Below are 21527 nucleotides of genomic sequence, written 5' to 3'. Positions count from 1 at the left end.
AAGCACTGAGTAGAGAAAACTTTTAAAGGAACAGGTTGGAATTAGGGATGATTAAGATCACCTAATAGGTTCAACTCAGAATGCACAATGAAAAAAAATGAAAAAGAAATAATTTTTTTTGGCTAGGAATTCTTAACATGTGTAAATATCTAGATTAATTCTTACCCATCTTCATACTTTAATCAGTATACTCCTGTGACATGTGTATATATGACTCACTGATCTCTTACAACATTTTCTCTATTATGGCATTTGAAGCTTGTTCAAGAGAGTTCTGTATGAAAAACCTGGTTCATCAGTATGGGTTCATATGAAAGCTCAGGTATGTTTTATATACTCTGCATAATTAGAAAGATTAATATTTCAATCATGAGCAGATGTCCTATACTTGTCAAATTCCTAGAAAATTCTACCTGTTGAGCATTGAACCAGTTCCGTCCATCTAGAACTCTAAACCGTGATTTTTTCCTAATATCTAGGGAAACCAAATCTATCATTAAAATTCTGGAATTTCAATTTGATTAGACTGCTCTTTGACCCCTGAAAAAGTTTCCATTACTTACTTAATGTCTAATTCGCTTTAAATGCACACCACATCTCTAGTCTTCTTCATAATTCTAAAATCGTCAAAAATTACTCTTCAATTCTAATTGCCCTTTTCTCCAAAATTCACAAATTCTCTCAAGAAACAAAGAATCATATCTAACCCAGAAGATTATCTTGGCAGTCCTCCACCACCATCTCCCTCAAATTCATCCTCATCTACTCCACCGAGTACATCTCCAAAACCTAGGTTTCAAAGGCAGAAAATGCTTGCTCGAAAAATTGTAGCATCTGGGGCTCTAAGGAAGGTTTTAAATGAAAGGTTGAAAGCTAGCCAAGTGAAAAAAAGCCCAGCTCCAAAGTTTGACTCTAGCTCTGAGTCTGAATCCTTTCAATCCGCGACTGTGGGAGATGGACATGGGTCTTCTGGCTCTGAAAAGACTCAAGAATCTCCTTCTGAGGTAAGTTCTTCTGTGGTTGAAAACTTAGAAACTAGGTTTGTTTTGGTTGGACCCATTAGGGATGTTGATTTGCTTGAGATGAGTAGGAGTGGGGGTAAAAAGAAGTCTGAAAAAGAAAAAAAGAGAGAGGGTGCATGTGGTGAAGAGAGGGGAAAAGGGAAGGGAACAATTCTTGCTATATGTGGGGTTGCATAGATAGGTTAGATGAGAGTGGTATGAAGTCAGAGGGAAGTGGTTCTGGGGAAGCAGTTGAGGGGTTGGTTCATCTAAGCAAACAAATAGATGAACCTGTTTCATCTACTGAAGAAACCTTGGCTGACCTACTGAAAAAGGTTGGAGCAAGTTATGACCCAAAGAAACGTAAAGCTACTACACCAAAATCCCCAAATGTTCCCAAGCCATCCAAGAAAAGAAAAGCCTCATCCCCAACAACTACTGCCTCTTCAGTGCCTAGGGGTAGAGCCACAAGAAACAGGGTAAAACAGAGTGAAACTGATCTACAAAAGGCTTTAGAGGAAATCAAGAAAAAGAAAAGGGATAAGGGAAAGGGAAAGGTTGCAGAATACTCAGAGGTTGTTGAGGAAGAAGAGATGGAACTGGTCCATCAAGAAAGGGGTACAATAGTGGAGGTCCCTACACCCAAGCCTAAGAAACCCAAGACTTACTCCAAGAAGTCCTCCTCTATGCCTATAGCTGTTGAACCCACACTAGCCAAGAGGACAAGATCTACAGTAAAAGGCAAACAGGTGAAAATTACTGAAGAAGATGATGAATGGAGTGAAGAAGAAGAAGAAGAAGAAGAAGAAGAAGAAGAAGAAGAAGAAGAAGAAGAAGAAGAAGAAGAAGAAGAAGAAGAAGAAGAAGAAGAAGAAGAAGAAGAAGAAGAAGAAGAAGAAGAAGAAGAAGAAGAAGAAGAAGAAGAAGAAGAAGAAGAAGAAGAAGAAGAAGAAGAAGAAGAAGAAGAAGAAGAAGATGATGATGATGATGATGATGATGATGATGATGATGATGATGATGAATCTGAGAATGAACAAGATAAGCTTGCCATTTTTGGCAAAAGAAAAATCTTAAAAGGTAGATCGTTGAAGGACCTGGTGAAACCAGGGATAATAAGATTGGTAGATTCTTTGGCTGCTCAGGGATGGAAGGACATGGTCCTTAAGATGGAAGGTAGACTAGCTAGAAATGAGTTGATTGAATTTATGGCAAATGCTGCTATTAAGGATGGAGTTGTCAGTAGTCAGGTGAAGGGAGTTCAAGTGCAGTTTGATGTTGTGAAACTGGGAGAGATTCTGGATATACCCTCTGAAGGGTTTGATGACTATACTAGGCAAAAGTGTCCATGCCTGGACTCCCTCCCCACTGCCCTTGAAATCGCCAAAAGGTTCTGTGATTCAGAAAATGTGAATGAAGCCAGAGCTGTGTAGAAGAGTGAGATGAGGCCTTAGCACAAGGTGGTGCTTGAGTTTGTCAACAAGTACTTATTGCCAAGACAGGAGAGAAGGTACACTGCCAACTACATAGATCTGGTTCTTATGGAATGCCTGGATAGAGGAAAGCAATTAAACTGGCCTGCCCTCATAGTCAAACTGCTAGACAGGATCACAAATGGTTCCAAGGCTCATGCTACCCCATATGGCTTCATACTAACCACAGTTCTGGACATGCTCAATGTGCCTCTGAAGAAATGGGAAATGGCCTCGAGCAAAGAACACTTTGGCATCAAAACTCTTCTTGCTTGTGACTATCCAGTCAATGCCATCCCAGTTGAACCTAGTTCATCCTTGAGGACACCCATCAACAGCAAGGTTAGGACTTTGGTTCAGGAATGTGCAGCTAAGGATGCTGAAATTGCTAGGCTCGAGGCTCGTGTGGTTGAAGTAGAAGCTGAGAGGGATGGTCTCAGGATTGAGCTTGCAAAAGAAAAGGAGAAGAATGATGGAATTCTTCAGAACATGCTGAATCTTCTCCAAACTCAACCCTTCAGTTCCTCCAAGCCTTAGGACTCCTAGTTTCTATCTCCTGGACTAGTTCTAGTACCCTCCCCAGTGACCCAGATTAGGGATTTTTCTGTTTTTGCTCATGGTTTGGATGTTTTTCTTTCTTTTTGTGGATTTTTAATGGCAACATATCTCTCTCAATGACAACTGCTATTTTCTCTTGTTCAATGATTATTCTGACCTTGATAGTTTAAAAATGTTTGTTTGATTACTGCTGATTGCACCATGATTGCACTTGTAGTTGCCCTAGTGGCCATGAGTACTTATTAAAATCTGAAATTCACACTGCGTATGCAACTTTTTGATGATGCCAAAAGGGAGAAGAGATATTGTGCTTTACACATTATTCTGAAATAAGTGACATTTATAACCTAATTAACCTGGTCCTTGATGAAAAGAAAATTTTCTAAGTTTAGTGTTGATGGTTAAGCTGAGTTCTTACAGGTTTTTTGATCAGTAAAAAGCATAGAGTTTGTCATAATCAAAAAGGGGGAATTTGTTGGCCCAAGAACAGGTGAAGTTTTGAAGAATGACAAATGAACTCAGTCATGGACCAGGTCCATCTTGTGAAGCACTGTCATGATCAACCTACACACGTGAGCTACATGTGAAGGAGATAAGTCATACTGATCAAGCAGCAATATCTCATGATCTGAACAAAAAGGTTGCATATTGGATAAGGAAAGAAAGTCTTCTTATAGGAAGAGAACACAATCCGGATAAAGAGAGTATTAGAGTTTGATATCTTCAAGGACTCAACTACGATAGAAGATCAGAAATTGAGTCCCAATCAAACTCTGACTTCTAACCTATTAAATGACAGTGATTGTTCTCTTTTAAAGGTATTGCACAAACGTAGAAGTTAAAATAAATTGAAAGCAAAAGAGCAAGGCAATTTTGCAAGCAATTTGTGTGAGATTTGAGTCTGCACTCCTGAAGCTACTTGAACGAGATAGAAGAACCAGTTTCATTGTGTTTTTTCTTATTCTAGTTCAATTGTAGTAGATGGTTTAAAGTTGTACCTTTCAACTTTCATAGAAGCAATTGTATTAGGTACTTTGAGTATTCAAGTTATAAGCTAACTTGAAGTTGTCGCAACAATTGAGGTTGTGTGCTACAATGGGATTAGAGTTAATCCTTAGGTTTATAAAGTGTTTTTGTAAATGTTGTTTTGGCTCGGTGATTTTAGTGGAAGTTTAGGAAAATCCTACTGAGTAGTAGGTCATGGTTTTTTCACCTTTTAAGCCAGGTGTTTTCCACGTAAAAATCTTTGTGTTCTTTATTTTATGTACTCTTTATTCCGCAAATAGTAGTAGTTAGAACACCTAGAAGAACCAGGTTCTTCTAGAGCGAAAATTGGGTACCACACAAATCACCCCTCCCCTTTGTATGGTATTGATGTTTAGAACATCAATTATTTAAGTTCAGAGTCGCCACTTTGTATAATTTATGGTGTCCCAAGTCACCGATTTTAAAATCCCGAATCGAGGAAGTTTGAGTCTGTTTCAGTCCACGAAACACAGAAATCCGGGTAAGGAACTCTGTTAACCAGGGAGAAGGTATTAGGCATTCCCGGGTTCCGTGGTTTTAGCACGATCGCTCAGCTATTATTATTGGCATATTTATCTGATTTTAAAACATCTTTGAAACCTATGTGCATTTATTCTTTGACCGCTTTTTGATTGAGGCCAACCTTGTACTACTATAAAGTAGCAAGAGAGGTCGAAGTAGCTTTTACCCGAGAAGGTCGGGATCGATTTCTACAGGGAGCTAGATATAGGAGATGAGTTTCTATCTAAAGTGGAGTTGTGTATTTGTTCCTAATTTCACTTCTAAATATTTTTGGTATTGATATTAATTCTAATTTTATAATACTACAATGCTAAATTAAACTAAGTAAAGGTAAGATTAAACTATTGAGAGTTGATCAAATAGATAAAAGGCACTAGGGTAGTTACTTTCTCCTAGGTGGTCAATTGACGGATTCTTGAGTCTAAAGCTAGATTGTCACATTCGGGGAGTATAATATAACCATTGCATAATTCTACTCACTCTATACCTCTCGGTAGTTCAAGTGATTTTGCCCGAATTGACTTTCTCAAGACCAATTGGGTATGCAAATTTGTGCAAGCCATCAAGGTTCAAGTCGGGTATTACTATCTCTAGGTTTAACCCTTTAATTGGGGTTATCAATCTCTTGAATACGCCCCAATTCCTTGTTGGACCAATTTCATGGACGTAGGCTCTCTTTCTCAAGAAGAACCAAAGTCTACTAGGCATAAACTAGTGTTTGCAACCACTAAGTCAACATTTAAAACCCTAAATTAGTCCAAATATCAAACACTCATAGACAATCAAGCATCAAAACACAAGACCCATCAATTACCCACACTAGGGTTGGGCCACAACCCTAGCTAATGGGTCTAGCTACTCATAATTATAGAAGAAAATAAAGAAATAGATGAAGAAAAGCCCATAATAATTAATTACTAAATAAAACTTGAAGATTCAATGTTGAAACTAAGCTAAAATTACTCAAAATGATAAAAGAGAAGAAGTCACAAGCGCAACTCTGTCCCAAAATCTATCAGATGACCTAAAAATGGGAAAAGAAACTATTTATACTAGGCTGAAAATTCTGGACAGAAATACCCATGCGGGGCTAGTGCGGACCGCACAAAATCGAGTGCGGCCTCACTAAGGCTCTTGGCTTGATTAATCTGCTCTCTAAACTTGGGCTTTGTGGATCGTACAAAGTCGAGTGCGGTCGCGGTGGCTTCTATTGCGGTTAGCACAAAATGGACCGCGGACCGCATTGGGCTTCATCCTCAAATCTAACAACTCTCTGATCTCGGGCAATGTGGTCCTCACGAAATCGAGTGCGGCCGCAATGAACCCAATTCGGACCGCACAAAACCCTTTGTGGCCGCATTGCCTGGTTGCCTGAAAATATATACTCTCTGAACTTCATCTATGTGGACCGCACAAAATGGTGTGCGGCTGCACTAGCCCTGTTTGACTGAGCTTGGTCTTGTCTTGGTACCTGTGTAAATTTCACTCCTTTTTGAGCTGGTTTTTGACACCTTGTCTCCTTGTTGATCAAACCTACAATCAAGCACAACTTGTGAACCTTTGGGACTATTTTGTACACATTTCTAATCAAACCTTAAGCAAGAAGGAGTGCAAAATACATCATAATCCCTAGTTATCACTTTTAATTAGTTATGGAATTATTCTCGAACAAGTTACGATTGTCGTACAATTATTTGTTTGGTACATATTGCGACGTATCACGGGAACTGTACCCACGATTTACAACACGTTTAATTTATTAACATCATTAAAAGTTGTGGCCGGGTTATATAAATGTACCCCTGGATTTAGAAATTATGTATCACAACTACATCACGGGATTTGTACCCGCAGCTATGATAATTTTATTTATGCGCTTAAAAAGTTTACCTACCCAAATGTGATCGTCCTAAAACACGTTCCTAACGATTCAACCCAAAAGCAAGAACGAGGAGTTACGAAATTGTCTTGAGTCCAAACTCTTTGAAATTTTAGTCCAAAAGCCCACTGCCCACTTAATCCTATTATCAGTTGATTTGTTGGCCTATTTTCTCAATTCAACTAATAGTTTACTTATTTGAAGTTAGAACAAATCCACAGACCAATTTAAACGAGACATTGCAACACATATTAAAAGGACATTTGAACTATATCTATTCCCACATTAAATAAATTTGTTCTTCAACATATGTTTGTATTAGCATAACGTGACTTCAACTACTTTATAATAATAAAATTCAAAACAAAGAACCAACTCAAACAAATTTGAAGTAAACACTACAAATCCTCACATAATATCAACTAAAATGCAATAATAAACTAACACGGTATATTCACATAAGAGAAGAAATAAAAGAACTAGAGTTTAAGACTGGATCTCAAAATGAACCTGAGCTTTTTAAGTATTCGAGCAAAAAACTGTGGAACGGGCTGGAACAGGAACTCGAAATGGAACCACGGACAGAAGCCAATAAACGGCAACAAACGTGAACTCGCCGGAACTCAAGCTAGACCGGAACACGATAGAAAATTTTCTTTGTCGAACCCTTTTTTTCGAAAGATATTATCGACTCCAACAACTGAAACGAAACCCGACCACCCTCAAACTTTATTGAATTCCATGGTTCCGAAATCAGAAATCAAAAAAAGAAAGCTAAAATTTGAAACGAAACTCAAAAGGATTTGAATCCGGAATCAGAATATAAAAATCATGTTCGTTCCCTTCCTTCGTTTCTCTATTACTTGCTCTATTTTCAGATCTGTTTTTTTGTTCATTTTTCATCTGCTTCTGTGCATTTTCGTGTGTGTACGGCCGATTGTTGAAGAAGAATCAAAGGTCAGATGAGAGGTCGTTCTTTTGTGGTTCTTCTAGGTTGGAGATGGAGAATTCTTTTTGTGTTAGGTTTTTTCGGTCTCTTTGAAATCAGAGAAATGGTTGGCTTGATTGGGAGCTAAGGATTGATGGTTGTGTGCGTCTGTAGAAGACGAGCAGTGCTGGAACTTTTTTGGTCTCAGTTCTTTTCGTTTTTTGGGGTCTGTAGAAGAAGAAGTTCAGGGGGGTGTCCTCTATGATGAAAACGGTTGAAGCCTCTTTAGGACTCTTAGGGTTGCTTTTAAGTCTAAGTCTAGAGTTTTAGGGATATTGGGCTTGGGTAATTATGGGCTAGATCCGAATTGGGCCAAATTTAACTTTAAAAATGGCCTTTTAACTCTAGTAGACTAAAAAATATTAATTCCTAAAATAACAACCACAAAATTATGAAATCATTTCTAATTAATTAAAGTAAAATTAAAAATAAATAATGCAACTGTTTTATATCAATTAGCTAAATAAAAGAAAATATTTTTTTAATTTTTATTTTTGTGACAAAATAAAGTAAAGAGTTAAAACTAATTGAAATAGTGATATTAGGTCTAAACTAAATATTTATATGCTAAAATATGTAAATTCTTTGGGAGGGTCAAAAATCACATGTCTACATCTTTAAACTAATACCTATGATTTGAATCACTATTTCAGTCGTAAATCACCATGCTCTCTTTTATAAGCATTTCCAATGTGATTTGAGTTCTTACATACTCATAAGTTGAAATTTTGTACTGTCCTTTTTGGGAAAAAGTATTTCAAGAATAAATGGTGTGTCACTCGTTTATGACACACTATTTACATACTCATAGCTTCATTATTTCTTTCAAACATTTTCATTCATTATAAGCAAGATGATTAGATTTGATTGCTAATCATCTTGCTCCATTTCTTTGGAAATAAATCTATTGTGTTTAAAGCCTTACTAATGAATGAAAATGTGGAATATGAGATACGGCCACTGTGCCATTAATGAAGAATCATATGTGTGGCCAAGAGAGCTAATGAAATAATGATGTTGTGAGTGGTTGAAAGTACTAATGAAGCTATATATGGTGTGAAAGGTTATGAGGTGAACGTATTTGTATTTCTATTTCCTTTGTATGCAAAACAAAAAAAAATTGGGAGTACCGTTAGTCACCGAGGAAGGGTAGGTTGAAATAACCGAACCTCGAAACTACATGTGTCAGGGTAGGAGTGATTGAGGGGTAAATCCTCGTATTGATATGATGAAATTATTCCCCTTAATTGGGAAGAGATTGATGTGATGAAATTATTCCCCTTATTTATGATGAGATAATTTCTAGCAAAGGTTAATGTCGATCCACAAGGCATTGTGGTGAGACGGCCTAACCAATCAAGTCGAGATTGGACGCCATGCCACACATATGGTAGTGACTGTGATGTGATTGGTTGTCTCTTATGAGATGGCTTAGCCGATCGGGCTGAGTGATAACTAGGGATTTTAGCCGATTATTTTCTCTTTTTAGCTTAGATTTTGGGTCGAAAATGCCTAAAAGTATTCCCGAAAACTAACTTAATGTGCTTGCTTGCAGGGTTTGGTCAGAATGAGGCAAAGAAGCGATAATCAACTCATGAAGGAGTCAAACTTGCACAAATCCAAGGCTGGGACTGGAGCACTGAAAGCGCCAGAAAAGAGCGGCCGCGTAAGGACTACCGCTAAGGTGACCACTATCATGCGTTCCATGAAAGTGAGATTTAGAGAGGTTGTTTTGAGGTCAAGAACCAACGTTGACCGCAATGTAAAAGTGCGGCCGCAAAATCTATGGCGTGGCCGCGGATGAATTTTCGCTGAGAGCTTATATCAAGGTTCAGAGACTCTACATTTTTTGTAAAGTGAAGAACGCGGTTCGCGTCCAAATTATACAGCCACATCTGTTTCTAACGCGGATACGGTTGAAAGGTCACTATCCGTGAATTCAAGCTCTACCCAAGCCCAGTTATAAAGAAACACGGACCGCGCTTATTATTACGCGGCTGCGATAGCTCAAGCATGGATGCGGTCATAATTACGCATCCGCGAAACCTCTGCAGGGGCATTTTTTTCCGGGAATTTTAGCTTACTATAAATAGATTTTTTTCACATTTTTAGGTTAAGTTATGTTTTGTTGAGTACGTGAGATGGCTAGTTTTTCCTATTTGGGCAATTTTGTACAAGATTTACTTTATAACTTTAGATTTTCATCTTTTAATATAGCATTATGGATTTTATATTCTCTTTATCTTTGATTTCTGCCTGTTTCATGAGTAGCTAAACCCATAGCTAGGGTTGTGACCCAACCCTAGTATGGATATTTAATGCATCTTGAATTTTAGGGCTTAATTGTTTATGGGTTAGTGATATTTATCCTGATTCATGCTTTAATTATAGAATTGGTGGTTGCAAATACTGATTCGTGCCTTATGACTTAGACTCTTCTTAAGAAAGATAAACTAATAGGAAAATTAGGCTAACAAGGAATTGGGGTGAATTCAAGAGATTGATAACCCCAATTAAAGGGTTAAAACTAGAGATAGTAATACCCGACTTGAGCCAATATCATTTGTTATGCATGATCACCCATTTGGACTTGAGAAAGCTAAATTGGGCAAAGTCACTCAAACTACCGAGAGGTATAGAGTGAGCAGTTATGTGTGATGGTTATATCACGACCCCAATCATAACAAGCTTGTCCTGAATTCTCGATACCCATTAGATATTCACCTAGGCAGAAGTCACTACCCTAGTCCCTTTAAATCTTTGAAAACAACCAACAAAAATATTGTACTTAGTTTTAACTATTGCATGTTATAGAATAGAAGTAGAAGTAGAAAACAAAACCAACCATTTGTGAAAATAAAATTAAGAGCAAAACTCGCATCTCTACTCGGATATAAACCTAACTCCAACCTCATTAACTCCCTGTGGATTTGATATCAACTTTGTTGGGTAAAACTACATCGACCATCCTTGTTACTCTATAGTAGTGTAGGTTTGGATCCGATCAATTATTTGGCGCCGTTGCTGGGGAGTAAAATAGTTTTAGCTATATATCCGAGTATTTGTGTGTTTTGTTTTTCTTTCCTTCCGATTTTCTAATTTGTTTGTGAATTTCTTCTAGGTACAAAATGGCTCTTAACAATGATGCTCCCGGAAATTTTTCATTAGGGGGGGAGGTAGACGATGATAATATGGATGATATTCAACCCGAACCACAAGCACAAAGGAGAGGTCGACCGCCTCATGATAATATTCCAAACCCTCCCCCACCTCTAGCAAGGGCAGCACATTGGGTGTTGCCCAACGAAGGATACGCAAGTGTAATAGTCTCTCCCCAGATTAGGGCAGGCAACTTCTAAATAACCAACGTCATTCTTACACTCTTGGAACAGAGGGATTTCTTCATTGGAGCCCCACACCAAAATGCCTACAAGCATCTCAAGGGTTTTGTTGATACATGTTGGGGGAGAAAGCAAACTAAAGTTTCTGAGGACGTGTTGGATTGGCTTGAGAGGTTGCCCAACCATTCCATCACCACTTGGGATGCGTTTGCCGAGAAATTCATAGCAAAGTTATTCTCGCTGGGACATATGGCGACGCTGAGAGATGAGATCCTTGCCTTCAAACAAGATCCAAATGAACCACTTCATGAGATTTGGGAAAGGTATCGAATGATGGTTAAAGAATGTCCGAACAATGACATGACCGAAGCCATGATCCAACAAACATTCTACTGTGGAATCAACACTACCAACCAGTGTGTAGTTAACCAACTCGCTGGGGGAAACTTCATGAACACACCTTATGCTTAGGTGTGTAATATACTTGATAAGATGGTCGATACTTCCTCGGCGTGGCAAAGTCGAGCTAATGTGCCACAAGGTTATTCCAATGTCATTCACCTACACAAAGAGCTCCATGACCATGGCCAAGCAATAGCCGAGTTAACTACGATCATGAACCAATTGGCCAAAGCTCAATTGTAGAAAGTTCAAGGGCCAAAACAAGTGAATGACATGGAAGGGGTAAATATGATGGTCAACAAGAGGAGGCAAAGAGGTCAAAAAAGTCAAGGAAATCCAGATCAATTTGAGCAGAGTGGTAATGGTTGCAATCAAGATGATGTGTATGATGATCAATGTGAAGAGGTTCAGTATGTGAAAAACTACCAAGGACAACGGGGCAATGCTCTGAATCATCAACAACAGTGGAGATCCCAAGGAAATTGGGGAAATCAAAATCAACAAGGAATTTGGAACAATGGAAACAACAACAACCAAAGCTACTGGGGGACAACAATCAAAATTGGGGCAACCAAGGTAACCAAGGCAACTGGGGTGGCAATAACAATAGCAATTGGGGAGGCAATAACAACCAAGGGGGTTGGAATAACAATAATCAGGGAAATTGGGGGTCGGTCTTTCAAAGGCCTCCGATGTTTCAACAACCTAACAACCCGCCTACATATCCATCACGAGGTCCTAGCTCGTCCAACAATGAGATGGGATGGATTGAGTCAATGTTTGAGCAAATTATGAAGAAAAACGCCGACTTCAATGCCAAATTGGCATCCTACAATACTTCTATCCGCAACTTGGAGGTCCAACTTGGCAAAATTTCTCAAGCTTTGAATACTCGCCCTAAGGGGGCACTACCTAGTAACACGGTAGTAAACTCGAAAGGAGGGAACAATACGGGCCATGCTATGGCGGTGACTACAAAGAGTGGTAGAGGTGGAGTTGCTAGTACCTCTAATGCAAGAAAGGTTGTGAGTGATGATGTGTTAGTGTAAGATGATGATGAGAAAGGCAATGATGTACAAGTGAGTGATGGGAATGTGCATGAAGAAGTGAGAATTGACATTGATGACAACGTGGAGGAGACACAAAATGATGTGAACCCATCTAGGGAACATGTGATAGACATACTAGAAATGGTAGTGCCTAAAGCCAAGGCTACTTTGCCAAGGCCTCCTCCACCATACCCTCAAAGGCTTGCAAAACAAAACAATGAGAACCAGTTCAAGAAATTTATTGATATGATGAAAAATTTGTCCATAAATGTGCCTTTGGTGGAAGCTCTAGAACAAATGCCAGGATATGTCAAGTTTATGAAAGATTTGGTAACGAAGAAGAGATCCATGAATTGTGAAACGATCAAGATGACGCACCAAGTGAGTGCCATTTTACATTCCATGGCCCTAAAGCTAGAAGACCCTGATGCTTTTACAATCTCGTGCACTATTGGTACTGCCGATTTCGCCAAAGGTTTGTACGACTTGGGGGATAGCATTAACTTGATGCCATACTCTGTGTTGGGGACAATTGATTATGTGTTAGTGCGGGTCGACAAGTTCATACTTCCCGTGGATTTTGTGATACTTGACTGCGAGGTTGACTATAAGGTGTCGATCATATTGGGGACACCTTTCCTAGCTATAGGGAAGGCTTTAGTTAATGTGGAAGTAGGAGATCTCACCTTCCGGGTGGGTGATGAAAAAGTTGTGTTTCATGTCTACAAGTCAATGAGGCATCCCAATAGCAACGAAGTATGTTCATTTGTGGATCTTGTGACAGAGGTGATTGTTGAAGACACCAGTGCTGTGATAAATATGGAGGACCCTTTGGAAGTTGTGTTTTTGAACCATGATGTGACTGAGGATGAAAGCTTGGTGGAATATGTCAATGCTTTGCAAGGAATGGATTCATACACATATTAGTACGTATACACACATATATGCAAAAGAATTAGTCTTGCCATTTTTTTCATACTTGTTGGTTATAGTATTATATTCTTAAACAACATAAAGTCTTTAACTTCACATAGTAATATTATTTTTTATGTTAAAAAGTGTAATTTAAATAAATGATATGTTAGACATGTATTTGCTGTTAGACATGTATTTGCAATATATTGTTGTAAAAAATATATTTACTAATATGAAAATTTAAGTAGTTTAACTTAAAGTTGTAAAAATATTTTTACTATTAAAGAGTAGACATCTTTCTTTCTTTTTTACAAATCTGTTGTATTGTTTAATTTTCTCTACAAACATTAATATTGTCTAATTTGAAATAAAATTATGAAATTCATTATTAAAAATTTTGCGGACCTACATCAGGGCTTTACGAGTCTCCTACTAGAGCCACTAATCCACCCCTGACATTCTCAATCAAATTTATAGTCTCAATTAAGATAAAACAACAGTGATAAAAATATTAAAGGCAGTGAGTGTGTCATTCAGTTACCAAATATGAATGAAGTTGGTTGAATAACATGTTCATGGTAGGGTAGAAGTCTGTAAATAATTGTTGATCATCAATGAGGGGGCGGCTCAACAGAATTGGTGACCTAAAACCAAAACACATTAAAAGGCCCGAAAACTTCTTTTATAAACTCCATAAATATTGAGACATAAAAAACCTACATGATTTAATCTAGTGGTGAGAGCGCAACTCAAGATGTATGGGTTAGGCGCACGTCATATGGTATTGAATTCTCACCTAAAATAAAAATGTTAAAAGTGTGAGCCTATTATCCATCGTGTTTTGAGCCTTGTGTTATTTTTCTCGGGGATATCTTAGTTAAAAAAGATGAGACATAAAAGAACTTGCTTTCTGGTATGTCGATCAATCAAATATGGCAAAAAGGAATAGCTAACTTAGAGAATCTGAATTGAAATTAGAAAGTAAAATCGTGAGAAACATGAAAAAAGACTATACATAAAGGAAGAAAAATAGAATTGATGAGAAATGTATTACTAATTTAGTGAGAGAAAAATATTATTATATTAACTCACTCAGTCCTACCTCTACCGAATTTAAAAATTATTACAATTTGAAATCTTTTATTAATAATTAATAAATACACATTATAGAGTATATATATTATATAATAATATAGTAGTGTTTCATATTTTTTTTGGGCCTTAAATATTTGGGGGCCTAAGGCAAGGGCTTCACTTTCCTTACCCTAGAGCCGCCCTTGTCCATTGCCCTTTCTTGACCAAATGTTGGATAGACTTGTCAGGCGTGCCTACTATTGCTTTTTGGATAGGTACTCAGGTTACAATCAGATTTTGATTGCACCGGAAGACCAAGAGAAAACCACCTTCACATGTCTGTATGGCATCTTTGCATTCTCACGGATGTCGTTTGGTTTGTGTAATGCATCGGCTACCTTTTAGCGGTGTATGATGGCAATGTTTATGGATATGGTGGAGGACTTCCTCAAAGTGTTCATGGATGATTTTAGTGTTGTGGCTGACTCCTTTGAAGAATGCTTGAATAATCTTGACAAAGTGTTGGCCCGATGTGAATAGACCAACCTAGTGCTTAATTGGAAAAAGTGCCACTTTATGGTCGAGGAGGGCATTTTCCATGGCCATAAGATCTCAAAGAACGGTATCGAAGTGGACAAGGCGAATATTGAAGTGATTTCAAAACTCACTCCTCCTACTTCCGTCAAGGGAGTTAGGAGTTTTCTAGGGCATGCGAGGTTCTACCGTCGGTTCATCAAGGATTTCTCAAAGGTGGTGAATCCCTTGTGCAAGTTATTGCAAAAAGATACAAAGTTTGTGTTCAATGATGGTTGCATGAAAGCTTTTGATCTTCTCAAGTATAGATTGACTACCACTCCCATCATTACCATACCCAATTAAAGCTTACCATTTGAGCTCTTGTGCGATTTTAGTGACATTGCGGTAGGAGAGGTTTTGGGGCAAAGGATCAACAAGATATTTCATCCGGTCTACTATGCAAGCAAAATGATGAATCACACTCAACTCAATTATACATTGACTGAAAAAGAGTTACAAGTCATCGTTTTCGCCATGGAAAAGTTCAGGCCATATCGCATGGGTACCAAAGTGATTGTGCACACCAATCACGCGACACTCCATTACTTGATGACAAAGAAGGACTCGAAGGCTAGGTTGATGAGATGGGTTCTTTTGCTTCAAGAGTTTGACCTTGAAATTATTGGTCGAAAAGGGTGTAAAAATCAAGTGACGGACAACTTGTCCCACTTAGAAGAGGAGGGGAGGCCCTATGATGGCCTCAAAATTAATGATTTGTTTCCAGATGAACAACTCTTCTCCGTGTCTTTGAATAGTATTCCTTGGTTCGCCGATGTAGCTAACTTTCTTATGACCGGCGTTATCCCGAGTGAGCTCTCTTCTAACCAAAGGAAGAAGCTTAAACGGAACAGCTTGGATTATTACTAGGACGAGCCATATCTTTTCAATGTTTTTAATGATGGTGTGATCCGGAGATGTGTTTTGGAAGAGGAGAAAATGCGCATTTTTGATGCTTGCCATTCCTCGCCCTATGATGGTCATCATGGTGGGGCAAAAACTGCTTCGAAGGTTCCTAGCTGTGGATTTTATTGGCCAACCTTGTATAAAGATGCTAGTGAGCTTGTTAAGAGGTGTGATGAGTGTCAAAGAGCTGGTGGAATTTCCAAGAAGGATGAAATGCCTCTCACCACTATTCTTGAGATTGATATTTTTGATGTATGGGGCATCATCTTTATGTGTCCATTTGTGAGTTCATGTGGGAACACCTACATTCTTGTTGTTGTGGATTACATCTCCAAATAGGTTGAAGTCGTGGCTTTGCCCAACAATGAAGCACGGAGTGTGGTGGCCTTCTTAAAGAAAAACATATTCACAAGGTTTGGCACTCCAAGGGCGATAATCAGTGATGGGGGTTCTCATTTTTGTAACAAAGCCTTTGACACTTTACTCTCCAAGTATGGTGTCACTCACAAGGTGTCAACTCCCTATCACCCCCAAGCAAGTGGACAATTTGAGGTCTCCAATAGGGAGATCAAGAATATCCTTTCCAAGACTATAAATGCAAACCGGACTGATTGGTCAAAGAAACTTGATAATGTTTTATGGGCCTATAGAACAGCTTACAAGACTCCAATTGGTATGTCTCCATATCGGTTGGTATTTGGGAAAGCGTGTCACCTCCCGATAGAATTAGATCATAAGGCCATGTGGGCGCTGAAGAAGTTAAACCTTGAATGGGATGTAGCTGCAAATCTCCGGGTAGAGCAACTAAATGAACTTGATGAATTCTAGTTTCATGCTTATTCCAGCTCGTACTTGTATAAGGAAAAAATGAAGTACTTACATGACAAATATGACCAGAACAAGGAATTCAAGGAGGGTGACTTGGTTCTTCTATTCAACTCTTGGTTACGACTGTTTTCGGAAAAGCTCAAGTCAAAATGGAGTGGCCCTTTTGAAGTGGTGCATGTAACTCCGTTTGGTGCTCTTGATTTGAAAAATAAAAATGGTGAAATCATCAAAGTTAATGGGCACCGAGTGAAGTACTATCTTGGCAAGTTTTATAATAGCCACGTGGTAGCATTAATCTATTTCAAGTGAATGATGGTAACATATATCGTGCCGCGACGTTAAATCAGGTGCTTCTTGGGAGGCAACCTATGTGTTTTTCTTTCTTTTTGATTTCCACCTTAGATTAGGCTTTCTTTTGAACTAACTGGTTGTGAGCTTTGTGTAGGAATTGTTTCTGCAGTACTGGACTGTTGCTGGGAAAATTTGCCTAAGTGCGGGAAATTACGCGGACCGCGCTCAAAATTTGGTGGTCAGCGAGAGCTTTTTGCGGGGGCACAATTTGTCAGCGGACGCAGACTTGAAAAGTCCAGAATATCAACTCTCGAAAGTTGTATTCGTGTCTGTGTTCGTTATTTCGCGATTCGTGCTAATCTTACGCGGTCGTGCCCATTTTTCCGCTCTCAGCGGATATGTATCTGAAAAGGCTCTTCATCAGGTAAAAGAACGTAGACCGCAGTAGAATTTCGCGGCCGCGTTCAGGTAAGTTGTGGGTCCCCATTTGTTGGTATAAATAGAACATATTAAGCACTATTACCCTTTTTTGACCCTCGAACTCTCAAAGCAATCAGACTACTGTTCACCCTCTTCTACTTTGAACTTCAATCTCATATCATTAAGAAAGAGTTAGTTTCTACCACAAATCACACAACTAGTATGTTCAATTTTTTGTATTAATTTTATTTCTTTCTTTTCTTTTATTTAGTTTTACTTTTTCTTTTTAATTAGGGTTAATACATGCCAAAATCAAAATCATGCTTAATTGATGCTAAAAATTCATGTGGGTACTTGTTTTGCAAGACAAATTGGGGATAGGATTGTACACTATGCCTATTAATTGCTTAAATTTTTGTACTAAGTGAATCCCTAGTCTAAAATAAGTCATCAGTGCTCGTCTGGTTTAAATTTCGCGGACAGCGGTCCAAATTACGTTGTCCGTGTTCATGCTTTTGTGAGGCTGAATTGCTTGTAAGTTTGCGGATGTGATGATTTTTCCGCGATTGACTTTACGCGGCCGCGGCCATAATTTTGCGGCCCGCGTTAATGAACTTCAGAAAGTTTGCAAATTGCTTCTGCGACCACGTTCCTCTGTTACGCGGTCCGCGTTAGATGTTTCGCGGCCGCGCCCATTATTTCATAGTCCGCGGAAGTCCATCTTCACAGAGTTGGAAATCTGATCCCAACTCTTTCGCGGCCGCCCTGCTTTTTACGCAGGCCGCAATGGACTTTCCGCGGCCGGACCTGTTTTTCCGCAGTCCGCGGTATTCTGTTTTGGGAACCACTGTTGCATTTCAACTGCATTTCTTTAATGATACACTGCACCCTATTCTAATGATCTTTAAATAATTATATGTGCAGATAATGGTTTGATCTACAGATAGAAGTGATACAACTAAAATGAGGGCAGAACCCTCCCGAGGCAGGGGTAAAGGAAAGACCAAACTGCCCCTAGCAGTCCAAAAATCAATTGGAAAGATGAGATTTTCCATCAAAGCTGCGGATAGAGCAGCGGACCACTCAGATACGAGTGAGTATGTCCCTTCCCGGGAAGCTTCGGAAGAAGACTCGATTCTCACTCATATCCCCACACAGTTTCTGGGGAAATATCAGCTGAGAGATGAGACTACCTCCTCTTATGAGTCATTTGATGGCTCAGAATAAGGTAGCGAGGGTTCGGCACCAACTTCCCCACCTGCTACAACTTTGGTTGCACCAGTTGTGCCAATTTTGGTGGATGATGATGATGAGGTCCCGGATGACGGGCGAGGATGTGATGCTCAGGTGGGAGGTTTGATGAGATCAAGAAAGCCCGTAGTTTGGGAAGATAGATTTGTCAGTGAAAAATCCTACCACAAATTTCGGGAATGGTGGCCACAAAGGTCGCTCACCCTCGAGAGGCAATTCATAGAAAGAGATTTTCTACCCCACAATCCCAATGTGAATAAACAATTTGATGAAAGAGTGGGGTGGAAATTCTTCACCGGCAAGCTGTCGGAGGCTAATGAGTACTTATTCAAAGAATTCTACGCCAATGTCTCCCACATCAAAAAGGGCACCTATGTGACCAAGGTACGGAACCGGAAGATCAGATTTGATGGCAAGACACTGAACACATATGTCGGGTTCGATGATGTGGATGAATCCCTAAACTTGAAGAAGGTGGCTTTAGATGAGGCAGCCCGTCCTGGCTTGCGGAGGAGATAGCCATCCTCGAGACAACACCGGCTTGGCATACACCTAGGGTCCAAATAGCTAGAAACACTCTAAGCTTTGAAGCGAAAGGGTGGTGTACATTTGTCTGCAGTCGGCTAGACCCATCCCAGCATGACAGTGATATCCTAGTCTCCCGGGAAATTGTTATGGCTTCTATTATGGTGGGGTACCCGATAAATGTGGGAAATCTCATGTAATGAATCATCACCAAGGCTATCTAGAAGGACGAAAGATCATACCCCTACCCCAACTTCCTCACCATGTATTTGGAGGACCAAGAGGTAGCAGCGAGGGATTTTGACATAAAAGTGAAGCCAAAAAGGCCTTTCTCTTGGTACAGCCTTCGGGGAGCAGACAACCCCAAGTCCAAAGGCAAACCCACTACCTCCACTATCCAGTCTGAAGAGCCAAGGGTAGTGGCCACTGGGTCCGAGCCTTCCATAACTGAAGGTTCTTCTGCTGCTATGCCACCTCCATCATCCGGGCCTTTTGTCTCTACCCCATTGTTTGTGCCCTCCTCCTCAGCTTACCCTTAAACTGCACTGCGGGTTAATCAGACTATATCCAGCATCAACAATTGGATACAGGTAGCTACATCAAAGCTCTGCCTTATCCAGTGCAATTGCAGCACAGGCCACTCCAGCACAGCGTCAGATGCCTCCATCAGTAGAAGATTCATTGAAGGAGTTTCTAGACAATCAGAAGAAGCTCCTAGACGACCAACAGAAAATCCTGGAGACTTTGCATACTCATGGGAAGGTGATCAAGGAGATGGGTAAGCTAGTCAAGAAGCTAAAAAAGACTCAGGCTACAAAGGAGGCAATGGAGAGCTTGATGACTGATATTACCAAGCTCACTTCTACTAAAGATCTTCCACTTAACTTACTCATGGAGGAGACTATTCCAGCAGCACAGGCACCAGAGCAGGAGGATGACAGAGAGCCTGTGAGAGGATTTGTAGTGCCCCAGTCCGAGGACTTAGAGATACAGTTGGAGGATCCAGATGGAGCTGAGGACCCCATGCAAACAGAGACCACATAGGGAGTTTTCTCTACTCTTTATCCCTTCCCTGATCTTATTTTTTTCTTTTAGCATTGAGGATAATGCTAAATTTTATTTGGGGGTTGGTCCTAATTTGATTTGATGATTGGAATGTAATAATTATGATACTATTTTTCTTTATTGTTACTTATCGTTATTTTTCACTTTTGTTATTTTTCATTTTTGTTATGTATATAACTTTATCATTCCATGTATATATTTATTCCCATTTTGTATATATTCATTTCTCTCCATTATTGTACATATTCATTTTACTTTCAGTAGTTTACTTTATAACTTCTTGTGTTTTTTTCCTTAATAGCTTAGCTTTTTATTTCCTTTAGTAGCTTCTTTTTGAGTTCTTAGCTTCGTGATCAATAAGCCTTCGGTTTTCTTAATGCCATAGTTCTTTCAAAAGGTAGATGTTGTGTGAACCGGGTGGCTCTGCCCGATGATGGATGGCATGACAACCTTCTTAAGGGTTTGAGTACGTTTTCTTTATGTTTTTGTGTGAATAGTAGTAATAAATAAAAGTGTCTCAGGCAACCTTCACTTGGGCCTAACACATTTACTTTTGACCTTATGGTTGGAAACAAGTTGATTGGCAAAGAATAGTTCTAGTTGTGACCTTTAAACTTTTGTGTTGACTAAACAATCATCGAGTGGCTTCTTGGAGCCATTTGTGTTGCCCAATATTAGCTAGGGTTGTTGTTGGCCCTCAACTCTGTCCTCCTTAACAATCCAATAGCTTGTGAGGTGAGGTATTGAATAGCAAGTCCAAGTCCCCTGCCAATAAGTCTAGAACTTGCCCTGAATGTTTGTCTAGGCGAAATTCTAAGTGTAGCTCGACTTGAGAAATGATTATAAGCTCTCCTTGATCTAATTTGAAACTTGAAAGCATCCATAGCCTACCAAATATGATATCCCTAGTCAACCCCATTGAGCTGAAACCTTTTTTTCTTTCAATAACCATGATACTAGCCTTTATCCGTTCTATAATGATCCTCTCTTGGCACCCGATCTTTCCTTAGCATTCACAATTGGCAAAAGCATAAGTCTGGGGGAGAGTCAAGGAATGAGAAAGTGATAAAAGGTAAAAAATGAAGAAAAGGAAAGGCAAAAAGAAAAAAAGAATAGCCAAAAAGAAGTATGTCAAAAAGAAAGTGAATAAGATGGAAAAAGTGAAGGGATTCAAAGAAAGCAATGATGAAAGGCATGGAAAGATTAGTAAAGGAGAAAAATGATCGTCATGAGAAAGAAAGAGTGACAGTATGCCTCTCTAGTTCCCCTAAGGGAGAAGAAAATTACTCAAAGAGTCAAGAAAATATGAGCCAAAATGAGAAAATGGAGTGCTTAAGGAAAGATAAAACCATCATATGCCAATAAGTCCTACCTTGAACCGAAAGCCTTCATTACATTCCCGCAAAAGTACTATATGATTTCGAGTTGAGTGAGCTTACATTAG

General features: G+C 39.2%; 1 protein-coding gene and 1 long non-coding RNA gene across 2 annotated transcripts; one reads left to right on the top strand and one right to left on the bottom strand.

Annotated features, from left to right (window-relative positions):
* Positions 1–5468: 5468 nt before the first annotated feature.
* Positions 5469–7658, bottom strand: LOC142166240 (uncharacterized). The gene is made up of 2 exons (XR_012696466.1): positions 6966–7658; positions 5469–6109 (listed from the first exon to the last, which is right to left on the bottom strand). It is a non-coding gene; the product is annotated as an uncharacterized LOC142166240 (long non-coding RNA).
* A 4874-nt stretch (positions 7659–12532) lies between these two features.
* LOC142165769 (uncharacterized) lies at positions 12533–13162 on the top strand. Its single transcript, XM_075224141.1, has one exon. It carries the CDS (start codon positions 12533–12535, stop codon positions 13160–13162), a length of 630 nt encoding a protein of 209 aa, XP_075080242.1.
* Positions 13163–21527: the final 8365 nt, after the last annotated feature.

Source organism: Nicotiana tabacum, chromosome 11 (genome assembly GCF_000715075.1).
Source record: "Nicotiana tabacum cultivar K326 chromosome 11, ASM71507v2, whole genome shotgun sequence".
NCBI lineage: Eukaryota > Viridiplantae > Streptophyta > Magnoliopsida > Solanales > Solanaceae > Nicotiana > Nicotiana tabacum.
The sequence above is the reverse complement of the archived record's forward strand: the minus strand, read 5'-3'. Positions and strand labels throughout refer to the sequence as shown.

Bases quoted from the DNA above. Each gene is read 5' to 3' on its own strand.
- LOC142165769 (XM_075224141.1), top strand. From the start codon at position 12,533: ATGCCAGGATATGTCAAGTTTATGAAAGATTTGGTAACGAAGAAGAGA.